Genomic DNA, 20,394 nt, shown 5'->3' on the forward strand with positions numbered 1-20,394 from the left:
CCTGGCAAGGAAAAAATATTATTCTCATTATTTTAAGTTCAAACGCTTCATTACTGATGAAAAAAATTGATGTCTTACATTTGACAGAGCGTAGTTAACAATCCAATTAGGCACTAGGTCCAAGTCCCCGTTCAACACAAAACTCTACGTCACGTAATTTCAAAAGTTTAGTATTGAACAAGGATTACTAGATGATTTATGGGATAGAGTTACGAGTATTATTTGACTCATAAGTTAATGAGAGTGGTAAAATTTTTGAAACGTCACTTATTGTAATCAGTTTTCGTTTACAAGCTCTAAGGACTTTTAATCTCTAATAACGCGATTCCTAATATTTGCAATATTGTGGTATTATCTTACAGCTGGACTGATTGTCACGCAGCACAGTGCTCTCAACTTGTCTCCTGTGGTAACCATTCGGTATACTCACACCAGTCTGCCGAAAGAGATTGGAGGACGTGCAAGCAAGTTACGTTACGTGTAGGCTCCATGCAAATCAGGCAGAACGGAATACATGTTTTTCTAATACTTATGAGCGTGTTAATACATATAGTCTATGTGGTGTCGCCGCCAGACACCACACTTGCTAGGTGGTAGCCTTTAAATCGGCCGCGGTCCGTTAGTATACGTCGGACCCGCGTGTCGCCACTATCAGTGATTGCAGACCGAGCGCCGCCACACGGCAGGTATAGAGAGACTTCCTAGCACTCGCCCCAGTTGTACAACCGACTTTGCTAGCGATGGTTCACTGACAAAATACGCTCTCAGTTGCCGAGACGATAGTTAGCATAGCCTTCAGCTACGTCATTTGCTACGACCTAGCAAGGCGCCATTACCAGTTACTATTGAGATTATGAATAATGTACCGTCAAGAGCGACGTTCACCATTTATGGATTAAAGTTAAGTATTCCACCAGCTACGTCCGTTTTTTCTAAAGTCTAATTTCCTTGTCCTGTTCCAGACCTCACGCCAGCCTGCGTGAGCTAAAACGCGTGCCTTTCGGCTTCCTCTAGTAAACCGGTGTTGGCTCTCCTGCCAACCCACAACACTCTATAACACCCAAAATGTCATCTTCCGGCTTCGTAACGTCCACCCCATGCATAGTAGTTTTCGCATTGGCACGAGGGACGAAATATAAGCCTCAATATTATTTGACTGTGAACTAAGTGGTTTACCCTCGTCACCAGAATAAGGTTCCCCTTTCTTATGATTGCGGCCTGATGGTATTAGACTTGTATCATACTTATTTATCCCTTCCTGCACCAGTGTATCGAAGGGAACTGGGTGTATCCTTGTAACTGGTTAACATTCGCCTTACTGTGAACGACATAAAATGGCCAACGTGAGGCTCATTATACACATTTATTTGCTGCCCGTTTTGAACTCTACTATTTACCACTTTTGCATCTGCTAATGTAGCTGCCACATGACATCTATTCAAGTGGAGTTTGCGATACCGACTGTCCGCTTTTCCCAGTGTCGGAGTGATAATTGCGCCATGTTTTTGAATGAAGCTTGTGGTGACAGAGTTAAACGATAGCGTAGCCCGAGGTTTAGTTACATCAGATAATGACAGTCTGGTTGTAAGTTGTCAAAGTCAAAAAATATAATATCCGAATGAGCCTGGTTATAGTTACTAATCACCCAAATAATGATTCAGAAGACTGTGTCCAGAGGTTACGTTCATCTTACGGATTGTCGCTATACTGACCACGACGTTGGTGAAAATGTACAGCTTGCTTCAAAACTTCCTCTTCATCCATGATATCTGAATATCATATTAGTGTGACAACGTCTGAGTTTTTCTACAAGTACAGAAATGACATTGACAAACCGGACGACTATGTACTTACGCAAATTCAACTTATATGACAAATATCAGTTCGACTTTTGTAAACGCCACATGACAAACATTGCATTACGGTATCTAGTAACCTGGAATGTGCCACTAATAAACGTGAGGCCACATTATTGGCATTAATAGACTTAAGCAAAAAATCTGATACCGTCAACTTTGACATTCTGCTCAGAAAAATACGACAGCTAAAATTTTCAGATAGTACGCTAAAGTGATCTGGAAGCTACTTGAAAAACAGACAACAATGTGTTGCCTTGAGAGTGAAAACTCGTCCTGGAAGCTTTTTATCTCGGGAGTGCCTCTGGGGGTCAGTCCTGGGCCGACTACTGTTTTCCTTCTACACTCCTGGAAATTGAAATAAGAACACCGTGAATTCATTGTCCCAGGAAGGGGAAACTTTATTGACACATTCCTGGGGTCAGATACATCACATGATCACACTGACAGAACCACAGGCACATAGACACAGGCAACAGAGCATGCACAATGTCGGCACTAGTACAGTGTATATCCACCTTTCGCAGCAATGCAGGCTGCTATTCTCCCATGGAGACGATCGTAGAGATGCTGGATGTAGTCCTGTGGAACGGCTTGCCATGCCATTTCCACCTGGCGCCTCAGTTGGACCAGCGTTCGTGCTGGACGTGCAGACCGTGTGAGACGACGCTTCATCCAGTCCCAAACATGCTCAATGGGGGACAGATCCGGAGATCTTGCTGGCCAGGGTAGTTGACTTACACCTTCTAGAGCACGTTGGGTGGCACGGGATACATGCGGACGTGCATTGTCCTGTTGGAACAGCAAGTTCCCTTGCCGGTCTAGGAATGGTAGAACGATGGGTTCGATGACGGTTTGGATGTACCGTGCACTGTTCAGTGTCCCCTCGACGATCACCAGTGGTGTACGGCCAGTGTAGGAGATCGCTCCCCACACCATGATGCCGGGTGTTGGCCCTGTGTGCCTCGGTCGTATGCAGTCCTGATTGTGGCTCTCACCTGCACGGCGCCAAACACGCATACGACCATCATTGGCACCAAGGCAGAAGCGACTCTCATCGCTGAAGACGACACGTCTCCATTCGTCCCTCCATTCACGCCTGTCGCGACACCACTGGAGGCGGGCTGCACGATGTTGGGGCGTGAGCGGAAGACGGCCTAACGGTGTGCGGGATCGTAGCCCAGCTTCATGGAGACGGTTGCGAATGGTCCTCGCCGATACCCCAGGAGCAACAGTGTCTCTAATTTGCTGGGAAGTGGCGGTGCGGTCCCCTACGGCACTGCGTAGGATCCTACGGTCTTGGCGTGCATCCGTGCGTCGCTGCGGTCCGGTCCCAGGTCGACGGGCACGTGCACCTTCCGCCGACCACTGGCGACAACATCGATGTACTGTGGAGACCTCACGCCCCACGTGTTGAGCAATTCGGCGGTACGTCCACCCGACCTCCCGCATGCCCACTATACGCCCTCGCTCAAAGTCCGTCAACTGCACATACGGTTCACGTCCACGCTGTCGCGGCATGCTACCAGTGTTAAAGACTGCGATGGAGCTCCGTATGCCACGGCAAACTGGCTGACACTGACGGCGGCGGTGCACAAATGCTGCGCAGCTAGCGCCATTCGACGGCCAACACCGCGGTTCCTGGTGTGTCCGCTGTGCCGTGCGTGTGATCATTGCTTGTACAGCCCTCTCGCAGTGTCCGAAGCAAGTATGGTGGGTCTGACACACCGGTGTCAATGTGTTCTTTTTTCCATTTCCAGGAGTGTATATCAATGATAGCCCATTGGTCCCGCCCTTCTGAAAACATCATTTCTATGCCGACGATCTACAGCCTTAACTGTCAGAACCTGAAGACACCAATACTGCGATAGTCCAAGTGAATAACAATCTGTCTTCAGTGGTAAGATGTGTGCAGATCTGGTGACAAACTGAATGTAATAAAGTGTCTTGTATTTGGCTTCCTTTACAAATGATAGTTCTTTCCCACAACTGTCCCGACAGATCTAAGTCATCCATTCAGATTCTCTACTGCTGACTTTGTTTCACTTCATTTTACTTCCTAGAATTACCTATAGATATTTAAACGATTGGCAGTCTCCATACGTTTAAACGTTAATTTTGTATTTGGATACTATAAAATTATTTCTCTTTGTCATAGGGGCACTTCACCCACCTCTAAAGCGAGTTGCTGTTCATTACGTCAACTGAAAATGCCATCTAAGCTGCTCTGAATTTCATTAGGATCGTCCATCTATGTTTCCTTGGAGGCAACAGAATCATCTTTGAACAATCTGATAATTGCTACTGACTCTGTCAGAGGAATCGTTTATGTATATTAAGATCCTTAATGATCCTATTACACTTAATTGGGTTATACCTGATGTTACTTCCGTTTCTATTGAAATGTCGCCATAAATTATAACGTGATTGGTTCCGTTTGTTGTATAGTGTCGACTGTATTTCTGAAAAATTGGTAAACGGAAATTAGCATCAGCATTCCTATTGTATAGTGTCGACTGTATTTCTGAAAAATTGGTAAACGGAAATTAGCATCAGCATCCCTAGAATTGATGACATGAGCATTAATTCTTTTTCCTGAAGCTGCTGACGCAGCATCCGGCCCTCGGGCAATGAAGCAACCACCACCAACATGGACACGTCTGCGGCACCGAGTACGGAGACAAACATATTTCGCTCGGTTTTTTATTTGTAAGTGGAACAGGAAACTGAATTCCTATAAAATAAAAATACACACACCACTCATTGCTACACATGCTAAACTAGTACTCTGTATCTAACTGTGTATGTTCTATAATTATTAATTACATCGAACATGATGGGTAATTGCAGGTATGTTTTTTTAAGGCAAAAGTTGTGATCTTACAGTTCTACACGAAAATTCCACAAGAATGTGCAGCAGAAGAGCTGGTAGCATACACCCTGACAGATGTGCAATGTTACAACAATAGTGTTATTTAGGGAAATAAGAGGTAAATTAAACTCCCCGAATGCTCTCGGCTAGAAAATATGCAGGAAGGAATGGAACTAATTGTTGAATCCATAAAAGAGATAGTTTGCAGGGAAAAAGACATGGTTTTCAGTTCGAGAATATACCTTCTTTGTACTCGTCAAATTACTGGATGGAGAAAGAAATATAAGATTCAGATGTAGATTTAAATTATAAGTCAGAAATTAATCTGGACGTTATTAAAAACTACATCAAACAAACATAAAGAAAGGGTGGTTTTCTGACTTATATGTATATGGCAGAAAATTAATGAAGATTTTGTTGTAGGATATTTGTTTGTCTTATTCGCTAACCCACAAAAAAAAATCCTACGAAGTTTTCAACACGAAAAACCTGTAACATATACGCCGAATTAGTCGGAACAAATTGACTCCTTTAGGTAACTATATTTTTGCCAGCAAGACGGTCAGGTCTATAGAGACGTATAGCTATTCTTTGCATTCCTGTAACTATATTTTGTCCTTATTCTTAACACTAGCAAAGAAAACCGCTCGGAAGCTGGTGCCTTTGCTGGGCATAGTAAATGCAGATAGCCATACATTGGGGTAATGGCTGGAAATTTTGATATCGAGACCATATTGCTGCATGCAAGGACACACAAAAAATCTGTTTATAAAGCTCAATTTACAACTGGACTTGCTCAGATGTCGTACACCCAGCGACATAACAGCCGTTTGCAGAGTTTAAAACTGCTGGAATAACAGCTTTTAACGATAATTTGTTTACAAAAAATCTTAGCTCAAAGTTCTACATTGCTTTGAGTGATGTTTAACACTGTTCTGCAGTCGGTCTACTGAGGTAACGAACCCCTAAAAGCACTGTTCATGTATCGTGTTTATGAAAAAAGGAAAACTGAAAAATATAGGACCTCTAACTGAAGAAATTAAAACTGGAATATATGGCTTAGTCAACTGACATAAAGGAACGAAAAACGAAATCATGGTCATTTGACCTGCTTTTTAAGCTCTTAATAGATAATACGATAAGTCTGCTCGACCATTTGGCTTTTTTAGGTATCTGCATCTTTGCCACCAAGTCAAGCATGTCTCTAGAGATGTATAGCTATTCTTGTAATTCCTCTTAAAAGATTTTTCCCTCGTTCTTATCAAGAAACAAAGAAAACCACTGGGGAAGTAGTGCTCTTTCCAGCCACAGTTACTGCAAATAGCCATGCGTTGGAGTACTGATAGAAAAATGGCGCAATTGAGACCATTTACTGCATTAAGGGACACATGATAGTGACGTAACAACCATTTATGCAGAGTTTAAAACCCTAGAATAACAGCATATAAGGGTAAATGGGAAGTACTCCACAGCAGTCTGCCGTCTTATTCCAGTGGGAAGCCTCTCTGCATGCAGTAAAAATGCCAATCTATGTGTGGTGTTCTACAGTTTGGCTACTGGAGTAATAAGACCCTAAGCACGGTTAATGTGTTATGCATACGAGAAAGAAAGCTAAAAGTACTGAATAGGTACTCTTGCAAGCCCTAGCTTGTCAGGACGAACATTCCGTCCACTGATGGAATCGGATGACGTGTGTAAACCAATTCCTATTTCGCTAGGCAAGTGTTATATTAAAACATCAGGAGAAAAACATGTTTCGCGACAGTACCATCACATAATCTTCTATAACACTGAGTTCTCCGTGACACACTTTTAGTAAAATACGGTTTCCAGGCACTTGCCTAGTATAAATGCCAAAGTGAAAACCGCATTACATACTCGTACAACGTCTCAAAACTTCAAAAACATTTTGTCACTGCTCCACTGGCACATGTTTTGATATACAACTCTAACAGAAGTCACGTATTCGTTCTTGTGATCCGCGAAATTTAGCAACAGCACAATGGTGATCTGGGACGTCTATCGCTTGTCGACTTATAATTCTGTAACTGAAGTCTGTAAATGAGCTGTGACGGAAGAACTCTGCAATAGGAGAGGCAGGTATCTAACAGTTAGTCTATGTTGGACGCTTAAAAACTGGACCTATAGTTTAATATTTCATGCCTGCCAGAGTGATGAGTAGATTTAATAGTTCGTTGACGTTTCCGCTATACAGAACGTTGCTAACAATGGACTGTGGTGTACTTGACTCCTGTGGAAGCCCTACAGCTACATACATATTTCACATGACGCTTTATGGTGCATGGCGGAGACTACCTTGTACCACGACTAATCGTTTCCTTTCCTGTTCCATTCGCAAATAGAGCGAGGGAAAAATGACTGTCTATATCGACTGAAACAACAAGTTTATTGCTTGTCACTACTTGTTTATACAGAAAACGAGTTTGGAAGGCTTCAACTTCTATCATCGGGTGGATATACGTGTGTTAATACGACATGTGTGTTGTGTTACGAGTTTGGGGTAACCTGTACACTGTCTCCAGTGGTCACAGGAATCGTTCTGCTGTCAGATTCAAATGCCGGTTCTCTAAATTTTCTTTCCAATGATTCCCATTTGAATTCATGAAGCATCTCCGTAATACTTAGCTGTTGATCAAACCTACCAGCAACAAATCTAGCGGCTCACCTTTGAATTGCTTCGTTGTCTTCCTTTAATCCGACCTGGTGCGGACGCCAAACATCGAGCAGTACTCAGGAATGGGTCGCAGTAGTTCTATATACGCAGTCTCCTTTACAGATGAGCTACACTTCCCGAAAATGCTCCGAATAAACCGGAGTCGACCATTTGCTCTCCCTACTATCACTCTTACGTGATGGTCCCATTTGCGAACTGGGAGACAGGCACATCAATGGGAACTCGCCACTGTGTTCTTTGAACCACTCCATCACACACCTGACCTTGTGACATGGCACATTATCTTGTTGAAAAATGCTACTGCTGTTGGGAAACAGGATCGCCGTGAAGGGGTGTACGTGGTCTGAAATCAGTGTACGACACCCCTTGGCCGTCATGGTGTCTTGCACGAACTCCACTGAACCCATAGATGCCCACGTGAATGTTCCTCAGAGCATAATGGAGCCACCTCCAGCTTGTCTCCGCCCGCAGTACAGGTGTCTAGGAGCTGCTCCCCTCGAACGCGACGGATTCGCGCCTTCCCATCGGCATGATGAAGAAGGTATCGGGATTCATCAGACCATGCAACGCTCAGCCACTGCGCCAACGTCCAGTAACGATGATCAGTCGTAGTTGACAGTGTCTGGCGCAGGGGGCCATCGTTAGGGATATTCGGTGCACTGTGTGTTCAGACACAGCGTTAACGTCTGATGTTAATTTCAGCATAGTTCACCGCCTGTCCTGCGGTACCAGTCTGCGCAGCCTACGACGTCCGACGTCTGTAATGAGGGGTGGCCGCCCGAACTCGTGACGTCGGGACGTGGTGTCACCTTGGTTTCGCCACGTGTTGAAGACACTCACCACAGCACTCGTTGAACACCCGACAAGTCGTGCAGTTTCCGAAACGCTCGTGCCGAGCCTCTGGGCCATCACAATCTGTCCTCGGTCAGGCTGAAGATAGATCGCGTACTGTCCCCGTTCTACACATGGGCAGCACGCTGACTGTTACTACGAGGTGCATTCAAGTTTTAAGGCCTCCGATTTTTTTTTCTAATTAACTACTCACACGAAATCGATGAAACTGGCGTTACTTCTCGACGTAATCGCCCTGCAGACGTACACATTTTTCACAACGCTGACGCCATGATTCCAAGGCAGTGGCGAAAGCTTCTTTAGGAGTCTGTTTTGACCACTGGAAAATCGCTGAGGCAATAGCAGCATGGCTGGTGAATGTGCGGCCACGGAGAGTGTCTTTCATTGTTGAAAAAAGCCAAAACTCACTAGGAGCCAGGTCAGGTGAGTAGGGAGCATGAGGAATCACTTCAAAGTTATCACGAAGAAACTGTTGCGTAACGTTAGCTCGATGTGCGGGAGTGTTGTCTTGGTGAAACAGCACACGCGCAGCCCTTCCCGGACGTTTTTGTTGCAGTGCAGGAAGGAATTTGTTCTTCAAAACATTTTCGTAGGATGTGCCCTTTGGAACGCAATGGGTAAGGATTACGCCCTCGCTGTCCCAGAATATGGACACCATCATTTTTTCAGCACTGGCGGTTACCCGAAATTTTTTTGGTGGCGGTGAATCTGTGTGCTTCCATTGAGTTGACTGGCGCTTTCTTTCTGGATTGAAAAATGGCATCCACGTCTCATCCATTGTCACAACCGACGAAAAGAAAGTCCCATTCGTGCTGTCATTGCGCGTCAACATTGCTTGGCAACATGCCACACGGGCAGCCGTGTGGTCGTCCGTCAGCATTCGTGGCACCCACCTGGATGACACTTTTCGCATTTTCAGGTCGTCATGCACGATTGTGTGCACAGAACCCACAGAAATGCCAACTCTGAAGGCGATCTGTTCAACAGTCATTCGGCGATCCCCCAAAACAATTCTCTCCACTTTCTCGATCGTATCGTCAGACCGGCTTGTGCGAGCCTGAGGTTGTTTCGGTTAGTTGTCACATGATGTTCTGCCTTCATTAAACTGTTGCACCCACGAACGCACTTTCGACACATCCATAACTCCATCACCACATGTCTCCTTCAACTGTCGATGAATTTCAGTTGGTTTCACACCACGCAAATTCAGAAAACCAATGATTGCACGCTGTTCAAGTAAGGAAAACGTCACCATTTTAAGTATTTAAAACAGTTCTCATTCTCGCCGCTGGCGGTAAAATTCTATCTACCGTACGGTGCTGCCATCTCTGGGACGTATTGACAATGAACGCGGCCTCATTTTAAAACAATGCGCATGTTTCTATCTCTTTCCAGTCCGGAGAAAAAAAATCGGAGGCCTTAGAACTTGAATGCACCTCGTATATGCACCGTGGGAGTGTCTGACTAGCAGTAATTCCTCGCCAGGTGACGCTGCTATCGCCTGGAACTACTTTGTATCGATAGCAGGTCGGTGGTCATAATGTTCTTGCTGATCAGTGCACATATCTTTGATCAAAGAACGGAACTTATGGCCTTCTACGATTACCCAACGTTAGAACTCAATCAACGGTCTCTGTTGAGTCATTCCGACAAAAAATTCGTCTACAATATCATATTGCGTTTATATCCTCTCACACCTCATGGCACTCGGAGTTCGTTTATTGGGGTGTACGGAGACTACTGGCTACGTTGTTGACACTATATTGACACAGACTTTATAGCCATCTGTAAATCTTTAAACAATGAATTACAGGTTACCTGCGTATTCTGAGACTTTCAGTATCGTTTGACTGTTTAAATCAGAATATCTTTTCACGTAAATTAGAATATGGTTCAAGTCAAATCTGCCTAACAGAAAAACAAAAGGTTTCGAAAGAAAATAGTCTTGTATTAAGCTATAAGTCTTCTAATTACACGTGTTGTCCTACAAGGTTCCATCTGAGAGCCCATACTATTCCTTATATGTGTGTGTCTGTGTGTGTGTGTGTGTGTGTGTGTGTGTGTGTGTGTGTGTGAGTGTGTTTGTGTGTGTGGGTTTATTATTGTTCTTTTTACACTAAGATTACAAGATGTTAACCCTTTCCAGCCTGAACACCATTTTTTTGAAAATGGTGAATAAAGTTGAATTCTCTGTATACTTGGGCATAGTAGACACTGGGAAAAATAATAAAAAAAACTCTTCCATAAAAAATGCAGCGGGAAAACAACTAGCACAATCGTGAGGGTCAGGTTTTATTTCACCAAAATTATTCTCTGACTTCCTGCTATTTGTTTCATATTATAAGTTACCTGAGGAACAGTTATGAATAAAAATTATTCTTTCATTACTTTTATTTATTAGTTATTATAAAAAAATATTACATAGATTGCAAATCATATTCTGTGGCAAAAAAATTAATAATAATTTTTATTTATTTATTTTGTAACACAAAGTCATGATTCAGACTGCTTCACTTTTCGTGAAATAATTTGAAAGAATCCTTTCCTTTTGCAAGACATAAGTACTGATTGCATTTTATGCATTTTGTCTTTATTCTGGAACTGCAGCGCTCATACTGACATGTTCGTGGTGACAAAATATCATCCACTGTCGGCCAGTGATCATACCCATAATATCGCCTGTCCAAACCTGGTTTCGGATGGGATTTGTAAACTTTTGCCTTTGTGGAGGTGCTTAACGTATCATCTAACGGTGTTTCAAACTCTTCAGCTCTCAATACTGTAGTAGTTAAAGCTACGAGGCAAACTGTGACATCTTCTTCTTACTGTGTCGATCACTGGCTGAAATTTCCACAGTCTATCAGTTTTAGCCTCTTCAGGTGGTTTTATAGTATCAACAAAGTGCACATTATTCCTGAGACCAAGGAACCGGTCTCTAGACATAGTGTCACTAATCGCTGATAAAGAAATAGATTTCTTCCAGTACATGGGTAGCCTAGAATACCTCATGCACTCCATCATTAAATTTATCCCAAAAAACACCTTCAGTTCGTGAGCTGTAGTCCTTAGGGATTTCCCTGTTTTTGCAACACTATACATATTTGTATATTTCACTGCCTCTTCAAAAAACGTTTCACTGAAATATTAACAGAAATATTCAGCAGGAGTTCCAATTGGTGAAGGACTCTAGAATTAAAAAGAAGATATTTTAGTAAGAAAATGGGAATGATACACGAAATAGGTAACTCAGATCGCACCTCTTTGTCACTGACCTCAATAGCACTGTAATTAATGTTTGGTGGATGAAACTTCGGAACAAAATTTGATCTCTGAAAAAGCAGTGGTCTGACACCTTCTGTGACACTGTGTGAACTCCTGCGCTCTTCAGGAACTTCTTCGGCACTCAAATCATCATCAGACGAGTCGTCTGCCTGCTGAATATTTGAAGGAGAAGGAACAAACTCGTCGTCTTCATCTGACGAAATGCCACTCAAATCCGAATCCTCTAATACAGAACGGATTTGATTGTCTGATAAACCTGCATACAATAACGGGAATGTGCATAAAAACTTTCCCATTCAAAACTGTATGAAAAGCAGGAATATAGGGAGCCCAATGACACAATCAACAACACCCACTCGATGATGAAGTGACACAGTCAACGTCTAACCCGCACAATCGTGCTAGTACAAATTTAACGCACAATTGCTGTGCAAAGATATGAAGTTACTAATAATTATCAATATCACAACGTTGTACACACCATTACAAATAACCAGATCCAGCAGATCGCCGAAACAATTCAATTTAACTTAATTCTGAGCTACTAATCAGGCGCCGGCATAATGCTCACTTCTCGATCAACTTAAACATCATGTGCTGCAATCTGTTGGCGCCGAATGACAACATAAAAATGAGAAACGCGTAGCGCACAACCTGCACGATCGTTGCAGGTCGGTTGGTACCAAGGCAAGAGATTCAATTTGACGTAAAAAAATAAAAACCGCACCCGCACGATCGTGTGGGTTCGGGTGGAAAGGGTTAAGACTGTTTTGTTTGTAGGTAATAAAAACATCACGATGAATAGAAAATCACGTGTATTTTATAAAGAGTGTAACCTCCCACCTATATTTGTATTTTGTATGAAATTTAGCCCAACTTTACCCTTCACTCTATAAAAATCTACGTATTGCCAAAACTATGTGCCCAAAAATTATTATCCAACTTAAACTCGTGTATTAACCTTGAGTAAACAGAACCTAATTTGAATTGAACTGTAACTGCAGCAAACAACAATCAGGCAGCGGCTGAGCTAGATTTCTATTCCTAAATAAAAGGTCAAACCGTTGCGTACCACATGCTGCAATGTGGTATTGCGTAATGATAAACTTCCCTTAAAAATGGGATGGGAAGAGTAACTATTCCTATGAAATGATATTCCAAGAGACGATATTAGAATTAAGTACATATTCAAAATGACAGTGTAGAACTTCGCGTTATCTTCATACATAACATTAGTCTGAGCAATACCAGTGCTTAACAAAGTGAGCAATGATTTAAAAAGGGTACATGTTTGTACATGTTATCAGAGAATTTCTATAAAAATCAAGCAGCTTAATCAGTTGGTATCTTAATGCATGGTTCAAGGAAGTGGGGTGGTGTGTCTCTCAGCTCTGAGCAAGCAAACAAAGTTAATTAGCTGCCAATAATCATTTCTACAAATTAGGTGCGCAGTGATCCAATCGTACCTCAGACTTCTCCTCTTCAAAAAAATAACATTACTCAAAATTTATATTCCTTTCGCCTTTCAACATGTATATCACATTCATCCTTGCTGCCCTTTAAAATAAATCTTTCTGCATCTAATGCATACCAAAAATTGTTCAAATGGCTCTGAGCACTATGGAACGTAACATCTGAGATCATCAGTCCCCTAGTACTTGGAACTACTTAAACCTAACTAACCTAAGGACATCACACACATCCATGCCCCAGGCAGGATTCGAACCAGCTACCGTAGCAGTCGCACGGTTCCGGACTGAAGCGCCTATAGCCGCTCGGCCACCACGGCCGGCAACAGATACCATCATAAGTCAACACAGCACTACTGAATACGCCCATCATCTACCACACTTCAACTAAGAATATATCAGACTGTGCCACGACAAGACCAAAGTTCGTTTAACGGTAACATAACTTGCTCTCTCTGTAACGTGCACATCGATAACTTACAAAAATCAAAATGACGTGCCTACCTTACAACAGAAAATACTGATATTTTTTTGGACGTTAAGAAATGACTTCAAGCCTCTTCACTAGTAATTAAGTCTTGAAAAAAAGTATTTATTCAGAACCTAGAAAAGGTTTCCACCTAACAGATACAAAAGTATACGGACTTGCATAGGCGACGTTGACAATGTTTAATACTTGGTGTTAAAACGAGATGTTAAATACAGCTGGGAGGGGAACACAGAAAAACTACGAAAATACCTAAGCAAATCTTTATTTGAAGTCATTTGGACTACTTTTCGACCGTGACTGTTTCAAGAAATAGATAAGGGTTTTTTTTTTTAAATTACCGCTATCAGTCACACCACGATTGCGACTGGTAGCAGTAATTTAAAAAAAATCTTTACATAAATCTTTATTTGCAACACGAATGATGTCAGACATAGGTGATATAACAATAAAAGAACTGACGTTATTTGCTTATTTCCATTGCATAATGTCATGCGATATTGTATGCTTGGGATAGCTCACGTAGCCATCCTGAAGTTTTCTGGGTCCAAACGCGTATAATACGAATTACTTGTGGTGAAAATTCAAGAGCGCCTTGCACAAGCCTGTTCAAATAACTGAATACACTAACTATCACTTTTGAGCACATATATTCATCAACGAAATCAGTCACGAGTAATATACTTCTCTATCAAACCGATAACTGAGATCACAGAATCAATATTAGAAGCGTGAACAACTTTCAAAAATACTTGAAAGTCGTTCACTTTAATCCAGAAAGTTCACCATTATTCGAGAGTACACGTTGTCAGTAACTTGACAGCAACTATAAAAAACTTGGTTACTACTGAATTATAGTTTAAGAGTACCGTAAAAAATTAATCGGTGGCCACCATTAACTGCACGTGCACCCACTTTATGTCCTTATCAGTACGCATATAATTTAATATGAATGCATTTTAATACACTTGAGGAAAAGAAATCGCAAAACCAAGAAGGAGTTGTGGGACATAAACGGAAGATGGCAGACGTATTTCTACATCTGAAAGATAATGTCTAACCAAATTTCGCGCCAGTCGCGTAAGAGCTGCGCTAGTCACGCCACTATGAGGATTCACATCAGGTTTGCTTTAAACACACCCTGTAGCGGTCATAAGCGTTAGTTACCTTGAGACTGAATGTGGTGAACTGATGTTACTTGTTGTTGTTGTGGTCTTCAGTCCTGAGACTGGTTTGATGCAGCTCTCCATGCTACTCTATCCTGTGCAAGCTTCTTCATCTCCCAGTACCTACTGCAACTTACATCTTTCTGAATCTGCTTAGTGTATTCATCTCTTGGTCTCCCTCTACGATTTTTACCCTTCACGCTACCCTCCAATACTAAACTGGTGATCCCTTGATGCCTCAGGACATGTCCTACCAACCGATCCCTTCTTCTGGTCAAGTTGTTCCACAAACTTCTCTTCTCCCCAATCCTATTCAATACTTCCTCATTAGTTATGTGATCTACCCATCTAATCTTCAGCATTCTTCTGTAGCACCACATTTCGAAAGCTTCTATTCTCTTCTTGTCCAAACTATTTATCGTCCATGTTTCACTTCCATACGTGGCTACACTCCATGCAAATACTTTCAGAAATGACTTCCTAACACTTAAATCTATACTCGATGTTAACAAACTTCTCTTCTCCAGAAACGCTTTCCTTGCCATTGCCAGTCTACATTTTATATCCTCTCTACTTCGACCATCATCAGTTATTTTGCTCCCCAAATAGCAAAACTCCTTTACTACTTTAAGTGTCTCATTTCCTAATCTAATTCCTTCAGCATCACCCGACTTAATTCGACTACATTCCATTATCCTCGTTTTGCTTTTGTTGATGTTCATCTTATACCCTCCTTTCAAGACACTGTCCATTCCATTCAACTGCTCTTCCAAGTCCTTTGCTGTCTCTGACAGAATTACAATGTCATCGGCGAACCTCAAAGTTTTTATTTCTTTTCCATGGATTTTAATACCTACTCCGAATTTTTCTTTTGTTTCCTTTACTGCTTGCTCAATATACAGATTGAATAACATCGGGGACAGGCTACAACCCTGTCTTACTCCCTTCCCAACCACTGCTTCCCTTTCATGTCCCTCGACTCTTATAACTGCCATCTGGTTTCTGTACAAATTGTAAATAGCCTTTCGCTCCCTGTATTTTACCCCAGCCACCTTTAGAATTTGAAAGAGAGTATTCCAGTCAACATTGTCGAAAGCTTTCTCTAAGTCTACAAATGCTAGAAACGTAGGTTTGCCTTTCCTTAATCTTTCTTCTAAGATAAGTCGTAAGGTCAGTATTGCCTCACGTGTTCCAGTGTTTCTACGGAATCCAAACTGATCTTCCCCGAGGTCGGCTTCTACTAGTTTTTCCATTCGTCTGTAAAGAATTCGCGTTAGTATTTTGCAGCTGTGGCTTATTAAACTGATTGTTCGGTAATTTTCACATCTGTCAGCACCTGCTTTCTTTGGGATTGGAATTTATATTCTTCTTGAAGTCTGAGGGTATTTCGCCTGTTTCATACATCTTGCTCACCAGATGGTAGAGTTTTGACAGGACTGGCTCTCCCAAGGCCGTCAGTATTTCCAATGGAATGTTGTCTACTCCGGGGGCCTTGTTCCGACTCAGGTCTTTCAGTGCTCTGTCAAACTCTTCACGCAGTATCATATCTCCCATTTCATCTTCATCTACATCCTCTCCCATTTCCATAATATCGTCCTCAAGTACATCGCCCTTGTATAGACCCTCTATATACTCCTTCCACCTTTCTGCTTTCCCTTCTTTGCTTAGAACTGGGTTTCCATCTGAGCTCTTGATGTTCATACAAGTGATTCTCTTTTCTCCAAAGGTCTCTTTAATTTTCCTGTAGGCAGTATCTATCTTACCCCTAGTGAGATAAGCCTCTACATCCTTACATTTGTCCTCTAGCCACCCCTGCTTAGCCATTTTGCACTTCCTGATCTCATTTTTGAGACGTTTGTATTCCTTTTTGCCTGCTTCATTTACTGCATTTTTATATTTTCTCCTTTCATCAATTAAATTCAATATTTCTTCTGTTACCCAAGGATTTCTACTAGCCCTCGTCTTTTTACCTACTTGATCCTCTGCTGCCTTCACTACTTCATCCCTCAAAGCTACCCATTCTTCTTCTACTGTATTTCTTTCCCCCATTCCTGTCAATTGTTCCCTTATGCTCTCCCTGAAACAATGTACAACCTCTGGTTCTTTCAGTTACTTAAGAATGCCAAAGACGTCCTTATCAACATCTCACTGAGTTTGAACGAAATCGTACAATAGTGCTACGAGAAGCTGGATGTTCCTTCTGCGATGGTGCAGAAAGACTTGGCAGAAATGTAGCCACTGTACATGATTGCTGACAACGGTGCTCACGAGAATGAACAGTCGCAAGGAGATTGGGCTCCGGACGGCCACGTGGTACTACCAAGAAGGAAGACCATCGTATTCGGCGTGGGGCTCTGACCCATCGTACTTGCATCTGCGGCAGCAATTTCAGCAGCAGTTGGCATCATAGTGACACAACGAACTGTCACAAATCGGTTACTTCAAGGACAGCTCCGAGCCAGATGCCCTTTAGCGTACTTTCCACTGACCTCAAACCACTGCTATTTGCGACGTAAGTGGCGTCAAGCGAGAGCTCAGTGGAGGGCAGGGTGGAAGTCTTTTTGTTTTCTGATGAAAGCTGCTTCTGCCTCGGTGTCAATGATAGCCATGTGTTGGTTAGAAGGAGGCCAGTTTAGGGCCTGCAACCTACCTGTCTGTGTGTTAGACTCACTGGACGTAAAATTGGAGTTATGGTCTGGGATGCCATTTGGTATGACAGCAGGAGCACTCTTGTTGTTATCCCAAGCACACTGACTGCAAAATTTGTACATCAGACAGGTGGTTCGACCAGTTTTGCAGCCACTCACAAACAGCCTTTCAGGTTGTGTTTTCCAACAGGATAACGCTCTCCCAGATACCTCTATTGTTACCCAACATGTTCTACAGAGTGTTCACATGTTGCCTTAGCCTGCTCGATCGCCATATCTGTCTCCATTCGAACACAGAAGGGATATCATCGGATGACAACTCCAGCGTCATCCACAACCAGCATTAACCGTCCCTGTAGTGCCCGACTAAGTGCAACAGGCATCGAATCCCATCGAACAAATTGACATACAGCACCTGTACAATACAAAGCATCCAGGTCTACAGGCATTCTGGCGGTTACACCGGTTATTAAGGTACCAGCATTTCACCTTTGCAATGGCTTATCTCGCACTTACATTAACCTGTGATCCTGTAGTGTTAATCAGTTAAATATGTTACCTAGACAAATGTATTTGCGAAATTTAATTACACTACACTGCTGCGATTTTTTTCCGTTAGTGTACATGGCTTCAGCATAACTTCGTTTTAGTAATGTGATCTTTGCAAGAAAACCTTGCAATTGTTTTTGTTTTGACAATAATTGGGTGTAATTGCCTAGGAATTATGTTATGTACTTCAGTATATATACATTTAATTGTTTGTGTTAAATTTCTTAGTTAAAACGTATGTTTTTTTCATATCCTGGAGAACCACTTCACTTAAGAATCACGGAATGCACATTAGGATATCAATTCTTTACAAATATGTCTCATGTATTTTTCACTGACGTGGTGCTCACTGCGAAACGAACAGTGTGGCTAATCTTATGTAATCTAATTTAGCCCACGTGTGTCTTTTATTTTCATAACGGCTTTCGTTATCATCATCATCTACTACTGAAAGAAACGTGGGTAAAACTTTTCCTTTTAAATTAGATACACATTGGAATGCTCAAAATTTTGCGTAAACTTCACCTGCTTCCTGTATGTAAATGCTGCATCTTGATACTCTAGTTTCAATTTTTTGACAAATACGTTTGTATGTTTTCAAGCTATCACGGAATACGCACACAGAGAAGGAAAATGCCCTCAAGAGAATTTTCCTGTCTACGCCAAATGTAACTTGCAACGATGGATCTCCTGCAGGGTAAGAGCTATTCGTTTGCAAATATAACTACCAACTTACAGCTAAGATTTGTATATGAACAGTATAACTAAATTAATTTTAATTTAAAAGAATTATTCTGTAATTTAGTAGTTCTTTGATGACCTGTACGAAAGAATTCAGTGGTATTGGTAGCTGTCAATAAGAACCATGTACAAAGAATGGATATTAAAAGTGATTTGCAGCCGGCCGATGTGGTCGAGTGGTTCTAGGCGCTTCAGTCCGGCGCCTCGCGGCTGCTACGGTCGCAGGTTCGAATCCTGCCTCGGGCATGGATGTGTGTGATGTCCTTAGGTTAGTTAGGCTTAAGTCTAGGGGACTGATGACCTCAGATGTTAAGTCCCATAGTGCTTAGAGCCATTTGAACCGTTTGAAAAACGATTTGCCACATACATTCGGGCGATGCACATTGTAACAGCTGGTGTCAGTTTATCAAAAGTAAATTATTTCACTACTCTTTACACATCGGAAAATACTTTAACTCGGAAAAACCAGTCTCTGCCTTGAAGTTGTAAATGTGAAATAAGGGGTGCTAGAGAATGAAGTTTCAATAATTTGAGAGATTGTAGAGAATGAAATTTTACAGTAAGGAGTCTCTACCGGGAAACGTCAAAGTTTCTACAGGCCTATGCACTTTCTGCGCAGTCGGTAAGCTTATTGAAACACCACAATACTGTTGGGTGGAAGACATTTATTGACAACAGAGTACAATGAAGTACCGTGAACCGAATCTGTGGTTTCACAAATGTATGGTTAATTATTAATGTGACGGCCATGAACTTTGTTACACAATGTGAAACGGCGAACCGTGTTTTCTCTGATTCCCTGTAAGATTTCGCGCTCCCCTTTGATGGTATCAGGCGCTCTGACGATGCGCTCAATAAGCTCAGGTATTTTTCCTACTGGGGTTGTGTATACAAGGGGCTTTACAAAATCCCACAGCATCCCCTTCCATTTACTTTCTGCTGAAGCCGTCTGTGAGATATGTCCTGGCTCGACGATAAAAGTACGCTGAAACACCAGCACTCTGAAACCACAAACGCACACAAATGCAAGGAAACGTCCTCCGGAAGTTCAGGCAAGGCTTTCTCCAGAAAGTTCAAATACCATGTATCATTCAAACGATCTGGTAAGATGTGTGGTCCAGCGAGATGAGCGTCAAGAATTACAGCCCAAATGTTCATTGATAATCTCATCTGGTAACTTCTCGTACAAGTACGCGTGGATTTTCAATAGCCCATTGGTGGCTGTAGAAACTTTATTTAACATTTCCGGCTTTAGATTCCTTATATCAAAACGGTCCGAATTTCATACTCGGTAATGTACCATGTTTTTAAAATGTCATTCTGTAACACCCTGTATAGCTAGCCTAAGGAATCACCAAGAATGGCCGTAGTGGTGCCAAGAATCAAATCAGCCGCCAGGTAAAACATTCCAATGAAATAACAACAACAGAGTCGAAAATCACCAGCGGGTAGAACCGACACCCCCGGGATAATAAGGCCGCCCACCAGTGTTAGTGACGTCACACTAAGCGGCCCATAGCCGACGCAGCAGTCCACGGACACCTCCGTACAGACGCGCCTGATGCTAACGATCTTCTGTCCGTCATACAGAAAGGAGCGAACTTTAATTCGAACCAAAGACCAAATTATATATATTCTTGTAAATAGCATAAAGGTTCATAACGAAATACCGATTACATATACGGGCAGGAATAGGTTCTAGAGCTCCTCTGAAAAGTGTTTATCTTCAGTACCAGAATGAACATCAAATTGTCAGCTTTTCTCAATAGAAAAGCAC

At 42.2% G+C, this 20,394-nt stretch overlaps 1 protein-coding gene across 1 annotated transcript in view; it reads left to right on the top strand.

Moving 5' to 3' along the window:
- LOC126184375 (palmitoleoyl-protein carboxylesterase NOTUM) overlaps positions 1-20,394 on the top strand; it is a 328,408-nt gene that overhangs the window by 146,898 nt on the left and 161,116 nt on the right. The window contains exon 4 of the mRNA XM_049926760.1: positions 18,479-18,573. Within this exon, the coding sequence (XP_049782717.1) occupies positions 18,479-18,573 (95 nt within the window). The remainder of the gene's footprint in view (positions 1-18,478; positions 18,574-20,394) is intronic.

The sequence above is a fragment of the Schistocerca cancellata genome, chromosome 4 (assembly GCF_023864275.1).
Source record: "Schistocerca cancellata isolate TAMUIC-IGC-003103 chromosome 4, iqSchCanc2.1, whole genome shotgun sequence".
NCBI lineage: Eukaryota > Metazoa > Arthropoda > Insecta > Orthoptera > Acrididae > Schistocerca > Schistocerca cancellata.